A 16,407-nucleotide genomic window follows, 5' to 3' on the forward strand; every position below is an offset into this window, starting at 1 on the left:
AGTGAGTAGGCTCGACGCCGTACTCGAGATGGAGCTGCAGAAAGTACGCCGCCGAACGTGCCACCGACGGCGTCCTGGCGGAGGTGGTGGAGTTTGAGAACTGAGGCTGCGGAGGTGACGCCTGAGCTACCGGCCCGTGCACGGCGACTCAGCCGGCGACCGCCACGGGCTCAGACGAGACTTGTCGACTCGTTCCATCTCAGCTTCACCGTGGTCATCGGGCGTCTGTCGACGTCAGGACCACCCATACAGCTCGCGGGTTTGAGGTCGCAAGAGCCAAGATGGTGGCGTTTGGACATCCCAACCATCACACAAGACAGCCTGTAGGTGATGGCGGGACGGCGCAGTGTTTGTGGCACTCGGCAGTAGGCACCCGCGGCACAGCCCCGCTGTCGGCTCTCGCGGGCTGCGGAACCGGCCCCATAAGGGAACGGTGAGGGCGAGTGTGGCAGCTCCTGCGCTAGTATGGGCACCCTCCATCACAACACTACTGATCCTGGTCATCAGAGCTGCCAGGGATAGCGTCAGGAGCCGGTAGGAGTCAAAACCCCTCATATTTGAGACATCGTGGCCGCCCATATACTCTCGTGCAACAACCCCACTGTTTATCTCCCGCGAGCTCTCTCGCACACTGTAGTCTCGTTTTTCACTGTAGTCTCGTACCAACCCTCTGATATTCGGTGACAGCTTCGGCTGCCGCTCATAATAGCAAGGTCGCTTGTACCAGGCATCCTCCTGTCGAGGACCACAGACCATGGACCATGCCGGAGAGTCAGCCAGTGTGGGCTCACCGGATATCGTGCGATCGCTGCCTTCCTGGCCGACGGACGCGCTCCGCCTGCTCGTCGCGCGTCTGATCCGCGGGCGTCCCGACGCGCTCCGGCCTCTCTACACCTCGTCCTTGCTGCTGTCTTGGAAGTCGTGCATCGATGCGCAGACGCCGCAGGACTGGGGGCAGTTTGGGAGCATAAAGTCCTTCTTCGCGTCGCATGCGCTCGTCGGGTCCTGTGCCCAGTTGGGGCAGTCGGAGTACTTGTCCTCGCAAGCGAGCGTGCACACGCCGCACATCTCCGGGCACAGCTTCATCACCGACGACGGGTTCGAGCCGCACTCGTGCTCTCCCCAGATGTGGCACTGCTTGCTGCGCGCGGCGGGGAAGGGGTCGGTGCGGCGTCGAGGGCAGGCGCGGCGGTGCGCGGCGAGCGCGGCGAGGCGAGGCGAGCTGAGGTGGAGGGCGGGCGAGGCAGGGCGGACAGCGCGCGCCGGTCCGAATCTCCGCAGGCGGCCCGTGGCGCCATGTTGCGGCCGTCAGCCGTCTTAGCCTCAATGTCGACCGGGTGCTTGGCGGCCTTGTGGGTCATTTCATTGCAGACCATGCACGAGTGCGGGCACTCCTTGAGCATGAAGGCCGGGTTGTCGATGCACTGATTCTCGGACGCCCACTGGGGGCAGTCGTTCTGCTTGTCGAGGCACAGGTGTGTGCAGGTGCCGCACGAGACGGGGCACGTCGTGAACAGGTTGGGGTCCTTCTTGCAGAGGCCGTCGCGCGCCTGCGCACACACGAGCGCGCGCGGTCCCTCGCTCCGGGCTCGGGCGGCTCGGCCTCGGGGGTGCGAGCGCGGCTCGGGCGCGCACCCATCCGCCGCAGTCCACGTCCTTGTCGTAGCACTTTGTCTTGCAGACACCGCAGGTGACGGGGCAGTCCTTGAACATGGCCATCATGTTCTTCTCACACTCGCCCAGCTCGCCCCACTGCTTGCACGACGGGTCCGAGTCGCGGCACGTGTGCGTGCAGACCGAGCAGCTGTGCGGGCAGAGCTTCTTGACGTGGTCCTTCTCGCACTCGCCCTTCTTTGCCCAGTTGCCGCAAGAAGAGTCGTTGTCCGCGCAGAAGCCCCACGCGTCCGCCCGGAGGACCAGGGAGGCGCACAGGAAGAGGTAGGAGCGCGTCATCGGCCGTAAATCCACCTGTGCCGAGCCGCCGGTACTTCGCCGCGCCACGTCTTTTGCTGTGAAGATGTGTATTCTTTTTGCTTGGGGCGGACAGCATGCTGAATTCTGGAAAAACCTGACCGGCCCCTGCGGTGCCCCTGCCTACCTACCTACCTACCTACCCTACTTATGGAAACTAAAAAAGAAATCACGGTATGGGTGAAGGTGGGGTACTATACCAACTAAAGTGATGGCTGGTGGTACTCTCCTGCAATCACAGTCCTTCCTGTGACATGGCAGGCCACTATCAAGCCCTACAAGCACCAGATCACCCACTTGGGGAGGGTTGACGTCGTGATTTTCGCCGAAAATTTCTTTTTCTGCTGTGAAAATTCCGGCGTGAAGAGAGGGAAAAACCCGAGGAGCGCCCAGACCTACCCTACCTACCCCGGCATGCTGTCCGCCCCAAGCAAAAAAGAATACACACCTGCTGTGAGCAGCTTTTCTGTTGCCCAGTGTTGAAGAAAGTTGCCGGTGACAAGGAGACAAACAAGGAGAAACCAGAGCTCACCCGGCAGTACAACGAGGGGTACAAGGTCGACCTCGCGGAACCCCACGCTGGCCCGGGAGGATGCGATGAGGTGAATGAAGTCAAGCTCTGGACGCCCCTCCTCAAGACCTCCTCGGCGGGCGTTGGCAACGCCTCGAGTGGCGGGGCACGCCCGCCTCCGTTGGCCACTCCTACGCCTTCGGCAACACCGAAGAGAAGGCCCGCCGCCTAAACATGGGCTGCAAGGCGCGGGGGCAGCCCGGCCAACCCTTCGACCACAAGAACGGCCACGGCTACGTCAAGGCGCATCGCGGTTTCTACCACGACGCGATCTTTGTCAAGCGCAACAACTTCAACCTGCTGCTCCACGAGACGTTCGGCGGCGGCTTCTCGCCCACCGCCGTTCTCAAGCTGCGCCGCCTCGCGCGCAAAGCCGCGCGCGGCAGCGTCGACCGCACGGCCTACTCGCCCAAATACTCGCTTTCTTTTATGTCCCACCATGCAGAGCGCATCTCTCTCTCTGTTGTGCGAGGCGTGAACCGCGCCATTCGCTCTCACCTGGCAACCCTGTCTGCACGTCTCGCGCGCGCGTGAACAGGCCTCCAGGCCCCAAATGACGTGTGAGTGTTAGAGTTGCCATAGTAGTGTCTGTCAGTGTTGTGCGCCTAGGTCCCTCCGAATCGGCAACACCCCCCCGTCGGCACTTTTTGTTTCTCCGCCGTCGCAGCTTTCTGTATTACTTTCCGTTGTCGCTGGCATCGCATGCGGACGCTGTTCCTTGACTTCGTCCTCGACGTCGGCCCTACACCGCGCTTTGCCGCCCTCGGCGCTTGTCTTGTCGCGAGGGCTCGGGCCCAGAGGATGGGCGTGGGTTTCTTTAAGTGAGCAGGCGCCGTCGCCAAGGAGCAGTCGAACTCGAGAGTCGAAACGGTGAAGGTCTCGGTCCGCTGTTCGTGCTTACTTCTGTCTCGCCCCTCACCCGGCATCGACGGTCCTCCGTCGTAGGCGCGCGCCACCGGTCAACAACAACAACCTCTCTCTCTCTCTCTCTCTCTCTCTCCGGTCAAGCATGCCGTTCCTGCTCACCGAGCTGCCGTGGGGCCAAGTGCTTGTCGAGGCCGCCATACTCGTCGCCGAGCTCCTGTTGATCCTCTTCCGCCTGGTCCCGTTCTCGTGCTACCTCGTCATTCCGCAGGCGCTGTTCGTCGGCATCGTCTGCCACAACCTGCCCGTCAAGCCGGCGGGCATCGCCGCGTCGATCAGCCTGCGCGTGCCGCTCCTCGCCCTGACGCTGTACGCGCACTACGCGATCGGCATGCGACTGCCGCACGTGCACGCGCTCCTCCTCTACGCGCTCGACTTCCCCTTCTTCTTCGACATACTCGCATGTGCGCCTCGCCGGTGCCGCCAGCCTCTCTCTCGGCGCTCCACCCCTCGCCGCGCTCCGCAGGGACCCTCCTCCTCGGCCGCTGCGCCTCCCTCACCCAGCAAGCCAAGGCGCAGCCGACCGTCGACCTGGTCGCAGCCCTGCGAAAGGTGCGGCCAAACAAGCCGAAGCTGGGCAAGCGAGTGGTCATCGTGGGGAACGGGCCTTCGGTGCGCGGCGTCGGGACGAAGATCGACACTTTCGACGAGGTCGTGCGCTTCAACCACTTTTGGTGCGGGGGCGACGAGATGGCGCGCCGAGCACGCGCAGCCCCTCGCACGCCGACACACCGACACACCCACTCCACGCACCACAGACCACACATGCACACACAGATACACGGGGCGGCACATCACTCTCGCACACGCCACACACGCACACGCATGGGCCCGAGCCCAGACCGGAGTTCCCCCCTCCCCCCCCCCCTCCGCCCCAGGTGCAGCACCGCGGCTCGCGCACCACCGTCCACTTTTCAAACTCGTACCTCTTCACGTCGCGCAACATGGCGAGCGAGAGAGCGCGGGAGCGGGAGGAGCGGGAGGAGCGGGAGGGAGAGGACACCCGCGCGCCTCGAGCCACCCTCCCCTCCCCACACTCCTCCCCCCCTTCCCCTTCTCCTCTCCCAGCAGCCACCTGCCCTCCCTCCCCTCGCACCAGGCCCACGTGGAGCCGCAGGGCAGCGGGGCCGTGCGAGCAGACTCGGAGCCCGTCGCGGTGAGAGCCACGCCTTAGTAGAGTGTGCCCCCCTGCCTTAGTAGAGTGTGCCCCCCTGCCTTAGTAGAGTGTGCCCCCCTGCCTTAGTGTGCCCGTGTGCCCTCCCCTGCCCAGCTCTGGCGCTGCTCTGGCGCTGCTCTGGCGCTGGGGCACGGCCTTTCCCTCCCCCGCCTGCCCCCCCCCCCCCCCCTCTCCCCCGCAGGTGCTCCCGATGCTCACCAACTCTTGCATGCTCGCGCCGATGCACCTCATGCTGCGCCTCTTCCCGCCCGCCGGTGTCGTCTCGATGGACGTGCGCGGCGTGCTCAGGCACATCGCCTCCGCCGTCCTCTTTTCCCCCGCGTGGAACGAGCGTCTCTCGGCAGCCGTCTCGCTCCCAAGGGGAAAGTACCTCACGACCGGCGCGCGTCCTAGACACTTCCTAGACACTCCCTAGAATGTACCTCACGACCGGCGCGCGTCCTAGACACTTCCTAGACACTCCCTAGAATGTACTTCACGACCGGCGCGCGTCGGCGGTCGGATCCTTCTGCCGCGAGAGCTCCTCGCGAGCCATCCGCGAGGCGGTCCGGGAGCCTTCCCGCACACAGGCATGTCGGCGGTCGGACTCTTCTGCGAGCTCCTCGACGCCGGCGAGGTCGAGGAGGCGAGGGCCGAGATGCTGCCGAGATGCTGCCGAGATGCTGCCGAGATGCAGCCGAGATGCAGCCGAGGTGCAGCCGAGATGCAGCCGAGGTGCAGCCGAGATGAGTGCCGCCGCTCGTGGAGAGAGAGGAGCCTGGGAGAGGAGAGTGCGGGAGAGGAGACGTCACTGTCACGCCCCTCCCCCCCACCCCTCTCCCGCGTCTCTTCAGATCGTGCTTGTCGGCTTCGACGGCTTCAAGCCGGGCCAGCCCAAGCACTACTTTGAGAACTTCGAGCCGTGGCGCGACACCGCCACCCGCCAGACGGAGAGGCGGCGGGGAGGGGGCCTCTCACTCTTGCGGCGGGTGGTGTGAGTCTAGGCACGAGCGTGTCCTCGGCTGGTTCATCGAGGACCTCCTCAAGCAGTCGAATCACGACCCTCGCTCCGAGCAGGTCACGCCACCACCTCCAGCCGGGAGTTGGGCTGGTCGCGGCCCCTCTGTTGCTCCTCGACCCCGTCTCTGAGACCCCCCCCCCCGCCTCCCTCCCCTCCACAGCTCTACATCGGCAAGCTGCTCAAGGAGGGCAAGGTCAAGTTCATGGAGTGAGCGAGAGGGTCGCGGTGGGCCGCGTCCATTCAACAACCGACCGCCTTCACTCCCGCGCGCCAATGTACTCTCTAGACGTGAGTTGCCTTTGCTCCGGCCTGGGCGGCCGAGGTGTGTTGCGCACATTTGTTTGGGTGCATATATGCAGCCACAGCCGAGGCTGGGTGGTGGGGGGTGTTTGAGAGGCACATATCAGAGAGACAAAGAGAGTGGGCGTGGTCCGTGGAGAGCGGGTGGGGCTCCCCACCGGCAGCGGCTGTGGTGGGATGCGTGCGTTATAGGACCTGTACTTATTAGTTCTTTGGTGTTTGGAGACGCGACACCAGCACAGTGACTAACTAAACTGCCCCTCAGCAGCAGAGGCCAGCGAGCGAAGCGTGCACACGTGCACGGTGCAGACTGCAGTCTGCACAGTCTGCGGCGCGCCCCCACACATGCCCATGCCTGGCAAGTTGCATCTGACCTCGGTCCTTGCCCTCGCCACGTGTCTTGCTCACGATTAACCGTCATGCGTCATAAAGGATCGACGCCGAAACTGAGTTCTCCTCGTAGAGCACGCCGTGTCCCCACATACTGGGCACGAAAAGCACGTCGCCAGCCTGCTGCGTGCACTCGAGCTGGCGTCCGAAGTCACCGCGGCGGGCGAGCTCAAAGTCGTCGAAAAAGTGGGCAGTGCTGTAGGATGCATCGGCGGGCGGGAACAGAGACCACCGCTTCCGGCCGTGCAGTAGCACACTCACGGCTGAGTAGTGGAAGTGCAGGGAAGTGCCAGAGTAGGGCGAGCCGATGTTGATCTGGTAGTTGTTGATTCGAGTCGTGCCCCGCGAAAGCTCACCAAGCCAGCCGCTCACGGGCTGCTGCTTGAGGAGGTGCAGTGCCATCTCGTGCAGCTGCGGGTGCGCATCCCACCGCGCCTCGACGACGGTGTCCGGCGAGAGGGTGGACGCCGCCGCGTGCTGCTCGAGCTTGTGCTGTTCGCGCCCCAGGAGCGTCTACTCACATCGTTGCGACGGTGTGCATTGGGGCGGTCTGCACTGGCGTGCTAGGCTAGGGGCGGCCTCAAACTCAGGCAGCGACATGAGGCTCGAGGTGCTGCGCGGACTCGACTGGTTGAGCGTGGCGACCTGCAGCTCCACATCGGCAAGGATCGACCGCAGCGCGCCCAGCTCCCACGCGCCCAGCTCCCCGCGCAGCGAGCCTGAGAGGGGGGGGGGGGGGGGGCATGCAAATGTGTCCCTAGTAGCGGTGAGTAGTGCGATGTGCGAGTAGTCCCCGTGCTGAGCGCCTCGCAGCAGGACTGGCCGCTGCCGGGCAAAGTGCTCCCTGCCGAAGCTCTCTACCGTGAGGTTCTCGCGCACGTCAACATCGCACCGCACCCGCGAGAGGTCCTCGCCCTCCACCACCGGCACCGAGCGCGGCCTGCCCCACTCACTGGGCGCTTGGGGTGTGCGATCGATGAACGACGGTGAGAAGCGCGACGAAAATTGGCTCTTCTGGTCGCCGTCTCCCGCACCTCGCTCAGTCAGGTTGCAACCGGATCCCATCCCACTCCCACACCCGTTCAGCGTCGCCCCGAGATCGTCGTAGCCAGCATAGATGGCGTGATCGCCCGCCGTGTGATCAAATATATCCCGTGTGCCTGCGTCGGCCTGCGCGCCAAGAAGCAGCCGCACGGCCGGGCCATTACCTAGGCGGGCAGCGTAGTGGAGCGCAGTGCGCCCCAATGGGTCTGCGGCGTCGACGTCGGCCCCGGCCTCCAGAAGTGTGTCGACGAACTGGGCATTCCACTCAAAGATTTCGGCGCGCAGCGCAGCTGAATCGATGTGCGTGTAAGAGTCGTCGTACAAGCTAGACGTGGAAGACATATTATACGTCTTGACCGAATCGTGTGCGCACTTAAAGCTAGAGCTGTCCACGTAGTGGCTGGAGTGCCGAATCTTCCACTTCGACGCGGTGATGAGGACGTTCGAGGCATCGGTGGCCTCGTGAAGTGCAGTCCTCATGAATCCTGGTGAAGCCGTCACCGCCGCGCCAGGGCGTAGAAGCTGCTGCAGCGCGAAGAGGTGTCGCGCCTGCACCGCCGCCACCACCAACGACCGGCTAGCCCCGTCTGTCGCGCTGATGTCGAGCGACGGGTGCGCTAGGAGCTCGTGGACGACGCGGTCATGGTCATGATCTGCGCACTTATTCCTGTGGAAGCTGGTCTGCTTCTGGGACCACTGGTCGAGGGCGATGTGCAGCGCCGTGTCCCCACCCGCGGTGCGGCCGTTGACGTCAGCACCGGCGAGCAGCATGATGCTAACCACGTGTGCCATCCCGAAGAATGCATTGCGAGTGAGAGCAGTCAGGCCGGAGGAGTCTATCGGCTCGCCCTCGACAAGCCGTCGGAGCAGTCCGGCACGCTTTACGGCGCGAGCAAAGAAGTTGCGGTCCATTTCGATCTCACCCCCGCGGCTGGCGTGTCCGAGAGATTGCCACAAGAAATCTTCGAGGGGCTGCAGGTCTTCCTCCTCGAGGGTTGGAGTCACCACGGCGATCTCCTGCAGCAGGCAGTCGGGGAGGGGCAACTCGCCCGTTTTAGCCCTGGCGACTGCATTGCGCACCAGGCGGCCCAGGAGGCGCGGATGTTGCGAGGCGGCGATGTGCCACATCTTCATCGCCAGCCGCAGCGGCTTAGCACTACTGTACTGCGCGCTCCACAGCAAGACTGGGGACGGGACGACACCAGCGCGGCCAGCTCTCTTGCCGAGCTCAGGTCCACCAACCATGCGGTCGCTCACTGCCGTTCTCCTGACGCCAGGAGCTGACGGCCGCGCCCAGCGATTCGCGCAGAGCTTGATTGCGCCGGCGAGCAGGCAAACCCCGGTCGCGAGGCACAGTTGCACAGGTCCAAATCGGCGCGAAGGCGATGCCGCCGCAGGTGCCGGTTTGCTTCTGCCGCTCACCGCCCGCTTGCGCTGCACCTTGTCCTTTGACATCTCTGCGCTGAGGATGAGACTGTGTTGGCAATCTGAAGTTGACTTTTACGATCTTTTAAGTTATCAACGCGTTGTTTGATCTCGCGATCTCCCGCTAACGGATCTTACCCCACTGAAACCTCTCTTGAGCACTTGAGCACGGATAGGGTCGATTCCGCCTGGTAGGCGACCCCCCTCTCTTTAAGGTCGTATTGCTAAAAATCTCTTTCTCGGGTCCGAGGGCAGCCTCAACTGGAGTAGGGAAATTTGGATTTTGGTCAAACGCCTGCTGGGGGCAGCTTCGCGGAAGTATTCCGGAAGCCAGATGATCCCCCAGCAGGCACACACACACGGAGGTGACAGGGGATGGTGGTGGGTTCAAGCAAAGAAGGGGAGGGAGAGAGCGACGCGGCGAGCGCAGGCGGCGAGCGTGCACGTCGCCTGTGCGGCGTCTTGTTCACTCCCCTTTGAGCTACCTTTGTGCCCCCTTAGGGGCACCCCTCCTGCGCTGCGCGTATGGTCACCCCTCCCTTCCGCCCTGTTGTTTTGGATGCCCCGCTCCGAGAAAGCGTGTCTCGCAGCTGCGAGAAAAGACTCTCTCTTCGGACGAAACGAAAGAAAGAAAACCCCGGAGGACGGCACGGCGCAGTCCCCTCGCAATGCTCGCAGCGACACCTCTTCATGCGCATACCGGCGCAAGACACACACAAGAACAGGCAAGCGTTCGCGCTAGCCGTTGCCGCCCCACCCCTGTCCCCTCTCTGCTCTCACACACAAGAACACGCGCAGAGCTCGCAACGCAACAGCGTGCGGGCAATACCAACTAGCATGCATGTGTGCGACCACACCGCAGGCGCCGCAGCCCCCATAGAGTCCTCGAGCTTCCCCGTACACGTACCGAGAGCGGCCACGTTTACTCGAGAGCGGCCTCAGCAGCTCCACTATGAGCGCGGTGCCGCATCCGCCGCCATCCTGGCAGCGGCAGCCTTTGCCCTCGCAGCGGTAGTGGCCGCGCGCCTCTCCTTGGCGGCGGACAACGCCGCCGCCAGCGCCGCCTCGGCCGCCGCCTCGACCTTCTTGGGCCGAGCCGAGCAGCGGGGCGTTGCCAGAGGAGGTTGCGCTGGCGGCTAAACGAGGCGATGACGAGGCGGTGCACAGTGCCGATGGCAAGACCGCGCTGCAGTGGGCCCCGCTTCTCACTGCCCCGGCGCCCACGCCTCGACCTTCTTGGGGACCTTCTTGGGCAGCAGCTGGTAGGACAGGTCCTCCCCGTGGCCTAGGCAGCCGCTCTCGCCCTTGCCCCACGTGAAGACGGCGCCATCGTCGATGATGGCGGTGCTGTGCAACATTCCAGCGGATACAGCGACGACGCGCTGGTCAGCGAAGGCCTCGACCTTCTTCGGCAGCAGCTGCATCGCCTCGTCGCCGTGGCCCAACTTGCCATCGCGTCCACCGCCCCAGCTCCAGACTGCACCACCGGCGGTGAGGGCGAGGCTGTGCTGACCTCCAGTAGACACAGCGACGACGCGCTGGCCAGCAAAGGCCTCGATCTTCTTCGGCAGCAGCTGGTTCTGCTGGTCGCCGTGGCCTAGTCGGCCAGAGGCTCCATAGCCCCAGCTCCAGACGGCGCCGTCAGCGGTGAGGGCGAGGCTGTGGTACTCTCCAGCCGACACAGCGACGACGCGCTGGCCAGCAAAGGCCTCGATCTTCTTGGGCTGCCACTGGTTCTGATAGTCACCGTGGCCCAACTTGCCAGCGCTTCCACGGCCCCAGCTCCAGACAGCTCCGTCGGCGGTGAAAACGAGGCTGTGCACGGCTCCAGCCGACACGGCGACGACGCGCTGTCCAGCAAAGGCCTCGATCTTCTTCGGCAGCAGCTGGCGCTGCTGGTCGCCGTGGCCCAGCTGGCCAAAGGCTCCAAAGCCCCAGCTCCAGACGGCGCCGTCGGCGGTGAGAGCGAGGCTGTGGGCTGCTCCAGCCGACACAGCGACAACGGGCTGGCCGACAAAGGCCTCGACCTTCTTTGGCTGCAGCTGGTTCTGCTGGTCGCCGTGGCCCAAGCAGCCAAAGGTTCCACCGCCCCAGCTCCAGACCGCGCTGTCGGCGGTGAGGGCGAGACTGTGGTACTCTCCAACCGACACGCTCACGGCGTGCTCGCCGCCCAGCGTAGAAGAAGGGAGGCGCGTCGGCGTGTTGAGCCGCGTCACGCCCTCGCCGTGACCGAGGAGCGATGGACTGTAGGACGGCGCTGAGCCGCACGACGAGAGCCGCCCCTCGCCGTCGATGAAGAGGCTGTGGTAAGTGCCTGCCGCAGCCCTCGCCGGCGGGTTGGACTCGCGCAGCAGCGCCGAAAAGCACAGCCACCGCACAGCGCAGCTCTCGCCCGCCGGCTGCGCCGGCAGCTCGAGGCCGCGCACTTGCGCCCACAAGCGGATGCCCTCCAGCGCAAGCGAGGCGTGGAAGAGCAGCGAGACGGCCGCGACGCGAGCGATGTCGGCGGGGTCGCAGCGAGAGAGGGCGCGCACGAGGAGCTCCGTGGGGAGGTCGAGGAGGCGGATGGGCGGCGGCGTGCTGGGCGAAGGTGCGGCGGAGGCGGCGGCGGCGAGGCGGCGCGAGGGGCGCCGCGGGGCAGACATCGCGAGAAAAGAATTTTCCCGGCCCTCCAAGTGCTTCCGAGGCAAGACACCGAGCGCGGTCAGGCTGGGCACAAGCCGCGGGCGGCGCGGGCGCGGCGGCCGCGGCCGCGGCGGCGGCGGCGGCGAGGTCAAGAGCAACAAGAAGGACTGGGCGAGCGTCGCCCGCGGAGCCGCCCGCTCCTCCTACGACGGCGGCCCACGCCTCGAGTCGAACGAGCCCTCCCTCTACGAGGGGAGCGACGAGGATTTCTAGGAACGGCCGCCGAGCCCTTCCCGCAGCGCAACCCTAGCAGCGCAGCGGGCAGGGCGGCTCGCGCAGCGCGCGCGCGCGCGACCGCGAGCCGCACGCGAGCACGCACGCGAGCGAGCGAGCGAGCGAGCGAGCGAGCACACACACACACACACACACACACACACACACACACACACACACACACACACACACACACACACACACACACACACACACACACATGTTGTACACATGCACAGACACACAGCCCCTTCCCCTTCCTCAAGGGCGAGGACACGCGCAGGGGTCGCACTTCTAGCGAGGCCCACAGAGTGGGAGACTCCTATCACCGCCACTGCCACCCACGTGTCAGTCTGCCTGTGGTAGAAGAGACTGCCGGTGAGAAGTCGGAGGAAGGTCGCTAGTCGAGAGAGATCGCCAGTGGATAGGGAGTCCACCGTGCTGCGAGCCTGTCGCTGTCCCTTGTCAGGAGCAGGAGAACTAGGAGAGCGCAACCAGTAGGAGGCCCGCGCTTGCCCCCGTGCCGCCGGGTGCAACCTGTCCTATACGAGAGAGGAATCCCTGGGACCCTGTCGTGAGGGTGAACCCCCTGCCCAGCCCCCCTCCGTGTCGCGATGCGCTCCCCGCTCCCGTTCCCCTGTGTCCCTGATCGTCCTACAAGATCCTGCTCGTGCAGGTGGGGACCCTGTCCTTCTCCCACCCCTCGTTTGGCGTGTCCGTTGTATTTATTTATTTATTTATAGAGGCAAGACACCCCGGAGTGAGAGTAAGGAGACCGCGGAGGGGGGTCCGGAGTGGTGAGGCGCCGGGGGTGGGTGGGCGTCGTGTCCGTGTCTGGTGTTTACTAGCTCCGAGTAGAGGGGGCGTTCTGCTGCTAGGGGAAACCCGGAGCGCGGAGCTAACCCTCGGAGACCCGTGTTTATTTTATGGCCCTTTCCCTGCGAACGCGCACCCCCCCTTAGGGGTCAGGGCTCTCTTGCCCGTAGCCCGATACCGATCATCCGGCCCGCTGGGTGCGCTTCTTAGCTCCCCGGCCCTGGATGTGAGGTTAATGACTGCACTCCAAGTGCTCCAAGTGCTCCCGTCGTCTCGCGACACGCGAGAAAAAGGAAGCCGCTGTGCGCCGCCCTCGGTGTTTTATTCCCTTTCGGGCACGGATTCGAGGTGCCATGACGCCGCTGCGAGAATTGGCGACAGACTGCGACGAGAGATAGGGCGAGGCAGACGGCCATCAGCGCACCCTCTCTGCGGGCGGATGCGGCGGCGCGGCGGGGTGGAAAAAAGAAAAATGCGGTTATTATGGATGCGCGTCGCTTTTCTTCTCTAATCGAGAGTCATCACTGCCATCGCCACGCGACAGCTCTTCCGGGCTGCGCCCAGCACCGCGTGTCGATCGCTCACCAGATGACGCAGCTCCGCCGCACGCTTGTCGCTCTTTGCGCATGCCGATCAGCGTTGAGCTTCGCCCAGTCTTCCTCGACTACACGCCAGCATCGAGCGGCCACAAGCACATCTCAGGTAGGTGGCCGCTGTCGCCTCTCTGGGGGGGCGCGGGGGCCCCCGGAGGCACCGTGCGCCACGCAGCAGTGCGGAAACGGGGCTCCGGCGCTCAGAGTCGCTCAGAGCACCGACTTCCCGAATGGTTACGGTTGGTTAGAGGGCAGATTTGGAGAGATCTCGAGGAGTACATACAGATAGACCCTCCAACCAAGAAAACTCCGACCTGATCGGTCGTACTGACCGCCGACAGATCACTCCAGACAGCAGACAGGCCGACGTCTGCACGTGGCCGGCCGGGCGAGAGGCTTGACACGATCCCACCCTGCGACCCTGACGCTGCTGCTCTAGCTATCAGACATGCATTGCTGACTGCTGCCACAATGTGCGACCTGTGCTGGCCCACTTGGCGGCCTTCCCGGTCAGTGGTGAGGCGCAGTTCAGAGCTGTCGATGGCGCGAACGCGCGATGCCGCACTGGTCCCACGTTGGTGACACGAGACCACTAAGTTTGCCTCTTGAGCAACGCGAGAAAAGTGGAATCAGTCAGTGCTCTCCAAACAGTCGCTCGCCTCATAACTTCCCCCCCCCCTCGGGCCGGCGCACGACAAAGGGCTAACCTCGGAATGTAAGCGCACTATGGCTGTGCTGTCTCCTACACAGCCATCTTACCTAAGGATGGCTGAGCTAGCTACAGTGCAGCCACATCCTTCAGCCCGATGGCTGCAACACACACACGGCAGCCATCCTTAGTAGACATGGCTGGAGACGCACTACCGCAGCCATAACCGGTTACCGCCCGCCTCGAGGTGAGCCCTCTTGGCTGAGCTGGCTTCATCGCAGCCATCTTGGGTAAGATGGCTGGGGGACAGCCATTTCAGCCATTTCAGCCATCTACTATGGCTGGGGCACAGAGATTGCAGCCATCCTCCAGAGCCATGGCTGGTGATAATTCGATGGCAGCCAATGGCAGCCGTCCCGCGAGGCCGGGGGCGGCAAGCGCGCAGCCATTTGTGCGTGTGGCGCGGGGGCGGCGGACGGCTGCCATCGAATTATCACCAGCCATGCTCCGGAGGATGGCTGCACTGACTGTGCCCCAGCCATAGTAGATGGCTGAAATGGCTGTGGCCCAGCCATCTTACCCAAGATGGCTGCGATATAGCCAGCTCAGCCATGAGGGCCCGCCCCGGGGCGTGCGGTATGGCTGCAGCAGCGAGCTTCCAGCCATCCCTACTCAGGAGGCTGCCCTGTGTGTATTGCAGCCATCGGCCTGGAGGCTCTGGCTGCACTGCAGCTAGCTCAGCCATCCTTAGGCTTGTACCCATTGTCCTGGTGCACTCTGCGTGTAAGGCGGTGTAAGGAACTCTAAGTGGAACTCTAAGGAGAGACGTCGAGATACTGTGTACAGTGCGAGGCGTGGCGATAGAAATCGGGGCGTCGGCATCCAGCAGCCGATTTCTGTTTCGGCGAGGGAAATCGGGCGAGCCAGCAGCCGATTTCTATAAGCGATTTCTGCCAAAATTTTCTTCGGCGCTGCGCGCCGGTCACTATACGGTCTAGATACTAGTACACTAAAAGGTTGCACTGAGATACGAATTCAATCCTCCCGCTTAACCGTCCCTGAACCCACTAAATTGCGTCTGTACCCACGCGGCAAACATTCATTCATTTCGTGTGTGCGTGCTCGCTCGTGCGCCGAACCAAGTTCTGCTTCAACAAACCCGTCGAGAGGCCACGTCACGCCGGTGTCCCCTTTTTCTGCATCTTTGTGGGTGTGGCAGCCCACTTTGCCAGTCCCTAGAGGTGTCTTTGACATTTGACTTCGATGTCTGGTGGGGGACGATTTATGTCTGGTGGGGGACGCAGGTGCTCAAAGGTTGCGGGCGTGTCACCACTCGCGCCTTCGCTCCCGACACTGGGTTATGCAACGACATGCCGAAAAGGGAGCGATCCGCGGCGCAGGCACGCGCTGAGGCCGTGTATAGACGCGCCAATCCGGATGATAGGGGCGATCGGGGCCGTGACCGCAGGGCCGAGAAGGTCGAGTACAGACGCAGACTCAAGAAAACGAGAGCGGAGGCCGCCGCCCTCGCGGTGCCTGACGCTGCTCCTGCGGCTCTCGTTCCCGTCCCGATTCCGTCTACCGTCCCTCGGCCACGGGCCCTCGGCCAGCACGGCAGGGGCCACCTGCTCGTCGCGAGGCAGCCGAGCTTGGCACTTCCGCCGCCCCTCGCCGCTCTTCCACCTACAATTGCTCCTCGCCTCGTCGCTCCGATCCCGCCTTTGGCGCCGACCGCGAGCCGGTACGGCGGCCTCGCCCTGCGCGACATCGCCTTTGGCAGCAGCCAGGGTCGCCTCGGCAAGGGCGGCCAAGGCACCGTTAGGCTTGGCCGCCACTACGGTGGTCGTCTCGCGGTGAAGCAGCCGCTGCGCGCGAGCAGCGCCTTTGCCTCCGAGTGTCAGATCGCGGCAGCACTACACCATGAGAACATCATCTATGTGATGGGCTTTGCATGCGCCCCGCGCGAGACGCCGTTCCTCGCTCTCGACTATGCCGACGCAGGGACTCTGGGAGATTTGTTGATCGGGGATCAGAGGGGCGAGAGCCGCTCCCTCGGCGTGCAGATTGCAAGAGCAATGTCGTACCTGCACACGCGATCTCCCCCCATCGTGCACCTTGACCTCAAGCCATCGAACGTGCTGCTGTCGGCGCGCTCTGAGGGGCTTGTCGCTAAGCTGTGTGACTTTGGGCAGGCGAGGCGACTAGCCGTTGGGGCGCAGCTCTCGCACTCAGGCACGCCGGGTTGGCGGGCGCCCGAGCAGGTGCGGGTGGCCCGCGACTTCGCAGTCGTGCCGCTTTCGCGTGGCACCGACGCCTGGTCGCTAGGGTGTGTCCTGGCTGCGCTCGAGGCGCCGTCGGGCGTCTGCGACCCGTACCACTTCGCCACGGGCGACGCGCCAGGCAAGTGCGACTCGCGCCTCCGACACGAGCTCGACGCAATCGTCGCGAACGGCTTCACCCGCCCGTGTGTGCCCGATGAAAGCCCGCTTGCAGGTGTGGTCAGCGCGTGTACGCACGCCCTGCCTAGCGAGCGAGCGACGTGCGCGTGGGTGCGCGCCGAGCTCGAGCAGCTTCTGCTGCAGCCGTGAGCGCAGAGAGTGACGCGCGAGTGACGGGCGAGGCCGATTGTCGATCTGGTTGGTGCCATGT

At 64.3% G+C, this 16,407-nt stretch overlaps 4 protein-coding genes across 4 annotated transcripts; 2 read left to right on the top strand and 2 right to left on the bottom strand.

Moving 5' to 3' along the window:
- Window positions 1-599: 599 nt before the first annotated feature.
- EMIHUDRAFT_437585 (hypothetical protein) lies at window positions 600-1,985 on the bottom strand. The gene is made up of 3 exons (XM_005763993.1): window positions 1,636-1,985; window positions 1,264-1,550; window positions 600-1,141 (listed from the first exon to the last, which is right to left on the bottom strand). The coding sequence occupies exons 1-3, from the start codon at window positions 1,951-1,953 to the stop codon at window positions 889-891; spliced, it is 858 nt and encodes a 285-aa protein (XP_005764050.1). The 5' UTR covers window positions 1,954-1,985; the 3' UTR covers window positions 600-888.
- Window positions 1,986-3,431: 1,446 nt separating this feature from the next.
- Window positions 3,432-6,175, top strand: EMIHUDRAFT_558050 (glycosyltransferase, family 29). Its single transcript, XM_005764043.1, has 10 exons — window positions 3,432-3,870; window positions 3,933-4,159; window positions 4,345-4,413; window positions 4,566-4,622; window positions 4,825-5,023; window positions 5,130-5,148; window positions 5,232-5,268; window positions 5,477-5,547; window positions 5,627-5,699; window positions 5,804-6,175. The coding sequence occupies exons 1-10, from the start codon at window positions 3,552-3,554 to the stop codon at window positions 5,852-5,854; spliced, it is 1,122 nt and encodes a 373-aa protein (XP_005764100.1). The 5' UTR covers window positions 3,432-3,551; the 3' UTR covers window positions 5,855-6,175.
- A 185-nt stretch (window positions 6,176-6,360) lies between these two features.
- Window positions 6,361-8,148, bottom strand: EMIHUDRAFT_104683 (hypothetical protein; the record flags this gene model as incomplete). Its single annotated transcript, XM_005763994.1, has 3 exons — window positions 6,361-6,846; window positions 6,979-7,052; window positions 7,368-8,148. 3 exons carry the CDS (start codon window positions 8,146-8,148, stop codon window positions 6,361-6,363), a joined length of 1,341 nt encoding a protein of 446 aa, XP_005764051.1.
- A 6,980-nt stretch (window positions 8,149-15,128) lies between these two features.
- Window positions 15,129-16,346, top strand: EMIHUDRAFT_214482 (hypothetical protein; the record flags this gene model as incomplete). Its single annotated transcript, XM_005763995.1, has 1 exon — window positions 15,129-16,346. One exon carries the CDS (start codon window positions 15,129-15,131, stop codon window positions 16,344-16,346), a length of 1,218 nt encoding a protein of 405 aa, XP_005764052.1.
- Between the last annotated feature and the right edge of the window lie 61 nt (window positions 16,347-16,407).

This window comes from Emiliania huxleyi (genome assembly GCF_000372725.1).
Source record: "Emiliania huxleyi CCMP1516 unplaced genomic scaffold EMIHUscaffold_61, whole genome shotgun sequence".
Taxonomy (NCBI): domain Eukaryota; phylum Haptophyta; order Isochrysidales; family Noelaerhabdaceae; genus Emiliania; species Emiliania huxleyi.

Bases quoted from the DNA above. Each gene is read 5' to 3' on its own strand.
- EMIHUDRAFT_437585 (XM_005763993.1), bottom strand. From the start codon at position 1,953: ATGACGCGCTCCTACCTCTTCCTGTGCGCCTCCCTGGTCCTCCGGGCG. The intron at 1,551-1,635 runs GTGCGCGCCCGA...GTGTGTGCGCAG, and splicing joins ACGTGGACTGCGGCGGATGG to GCGCGCGACGGCCTCTGCAA. The intron at 1,142-1,263 runs GCGCGCGCTGTC...CGCCGCGCGCAG, and splicing joins GCCTGCGGAGATTCGGACCG to CAAGCAGTGCCACATCTGGG.
- EMIHUDRAFT_558050 (XM_005764043.1), top strand. From the start codon at position 3,552: ATGCCGTTCCTGCTCACCGAGCTGCCGTGGGGCCAAGTGCTTGTCGAG. The intron at 5,269-5,476 runs GCGAGGGCCGAG...GCGTCTCTTCAG, and splicing joins ACGCCGGCGAGGTCGAGGAG to ATCGTGCTTGTCGGCTTCGA. The intron at 5,548-5,626 runs GCGCGACACCGC...GTGTGAGTCTAG, and splicing joins TTTGAGAACTTCGAGCCGTG to GCACGAGCGTGTCCTCGGCT.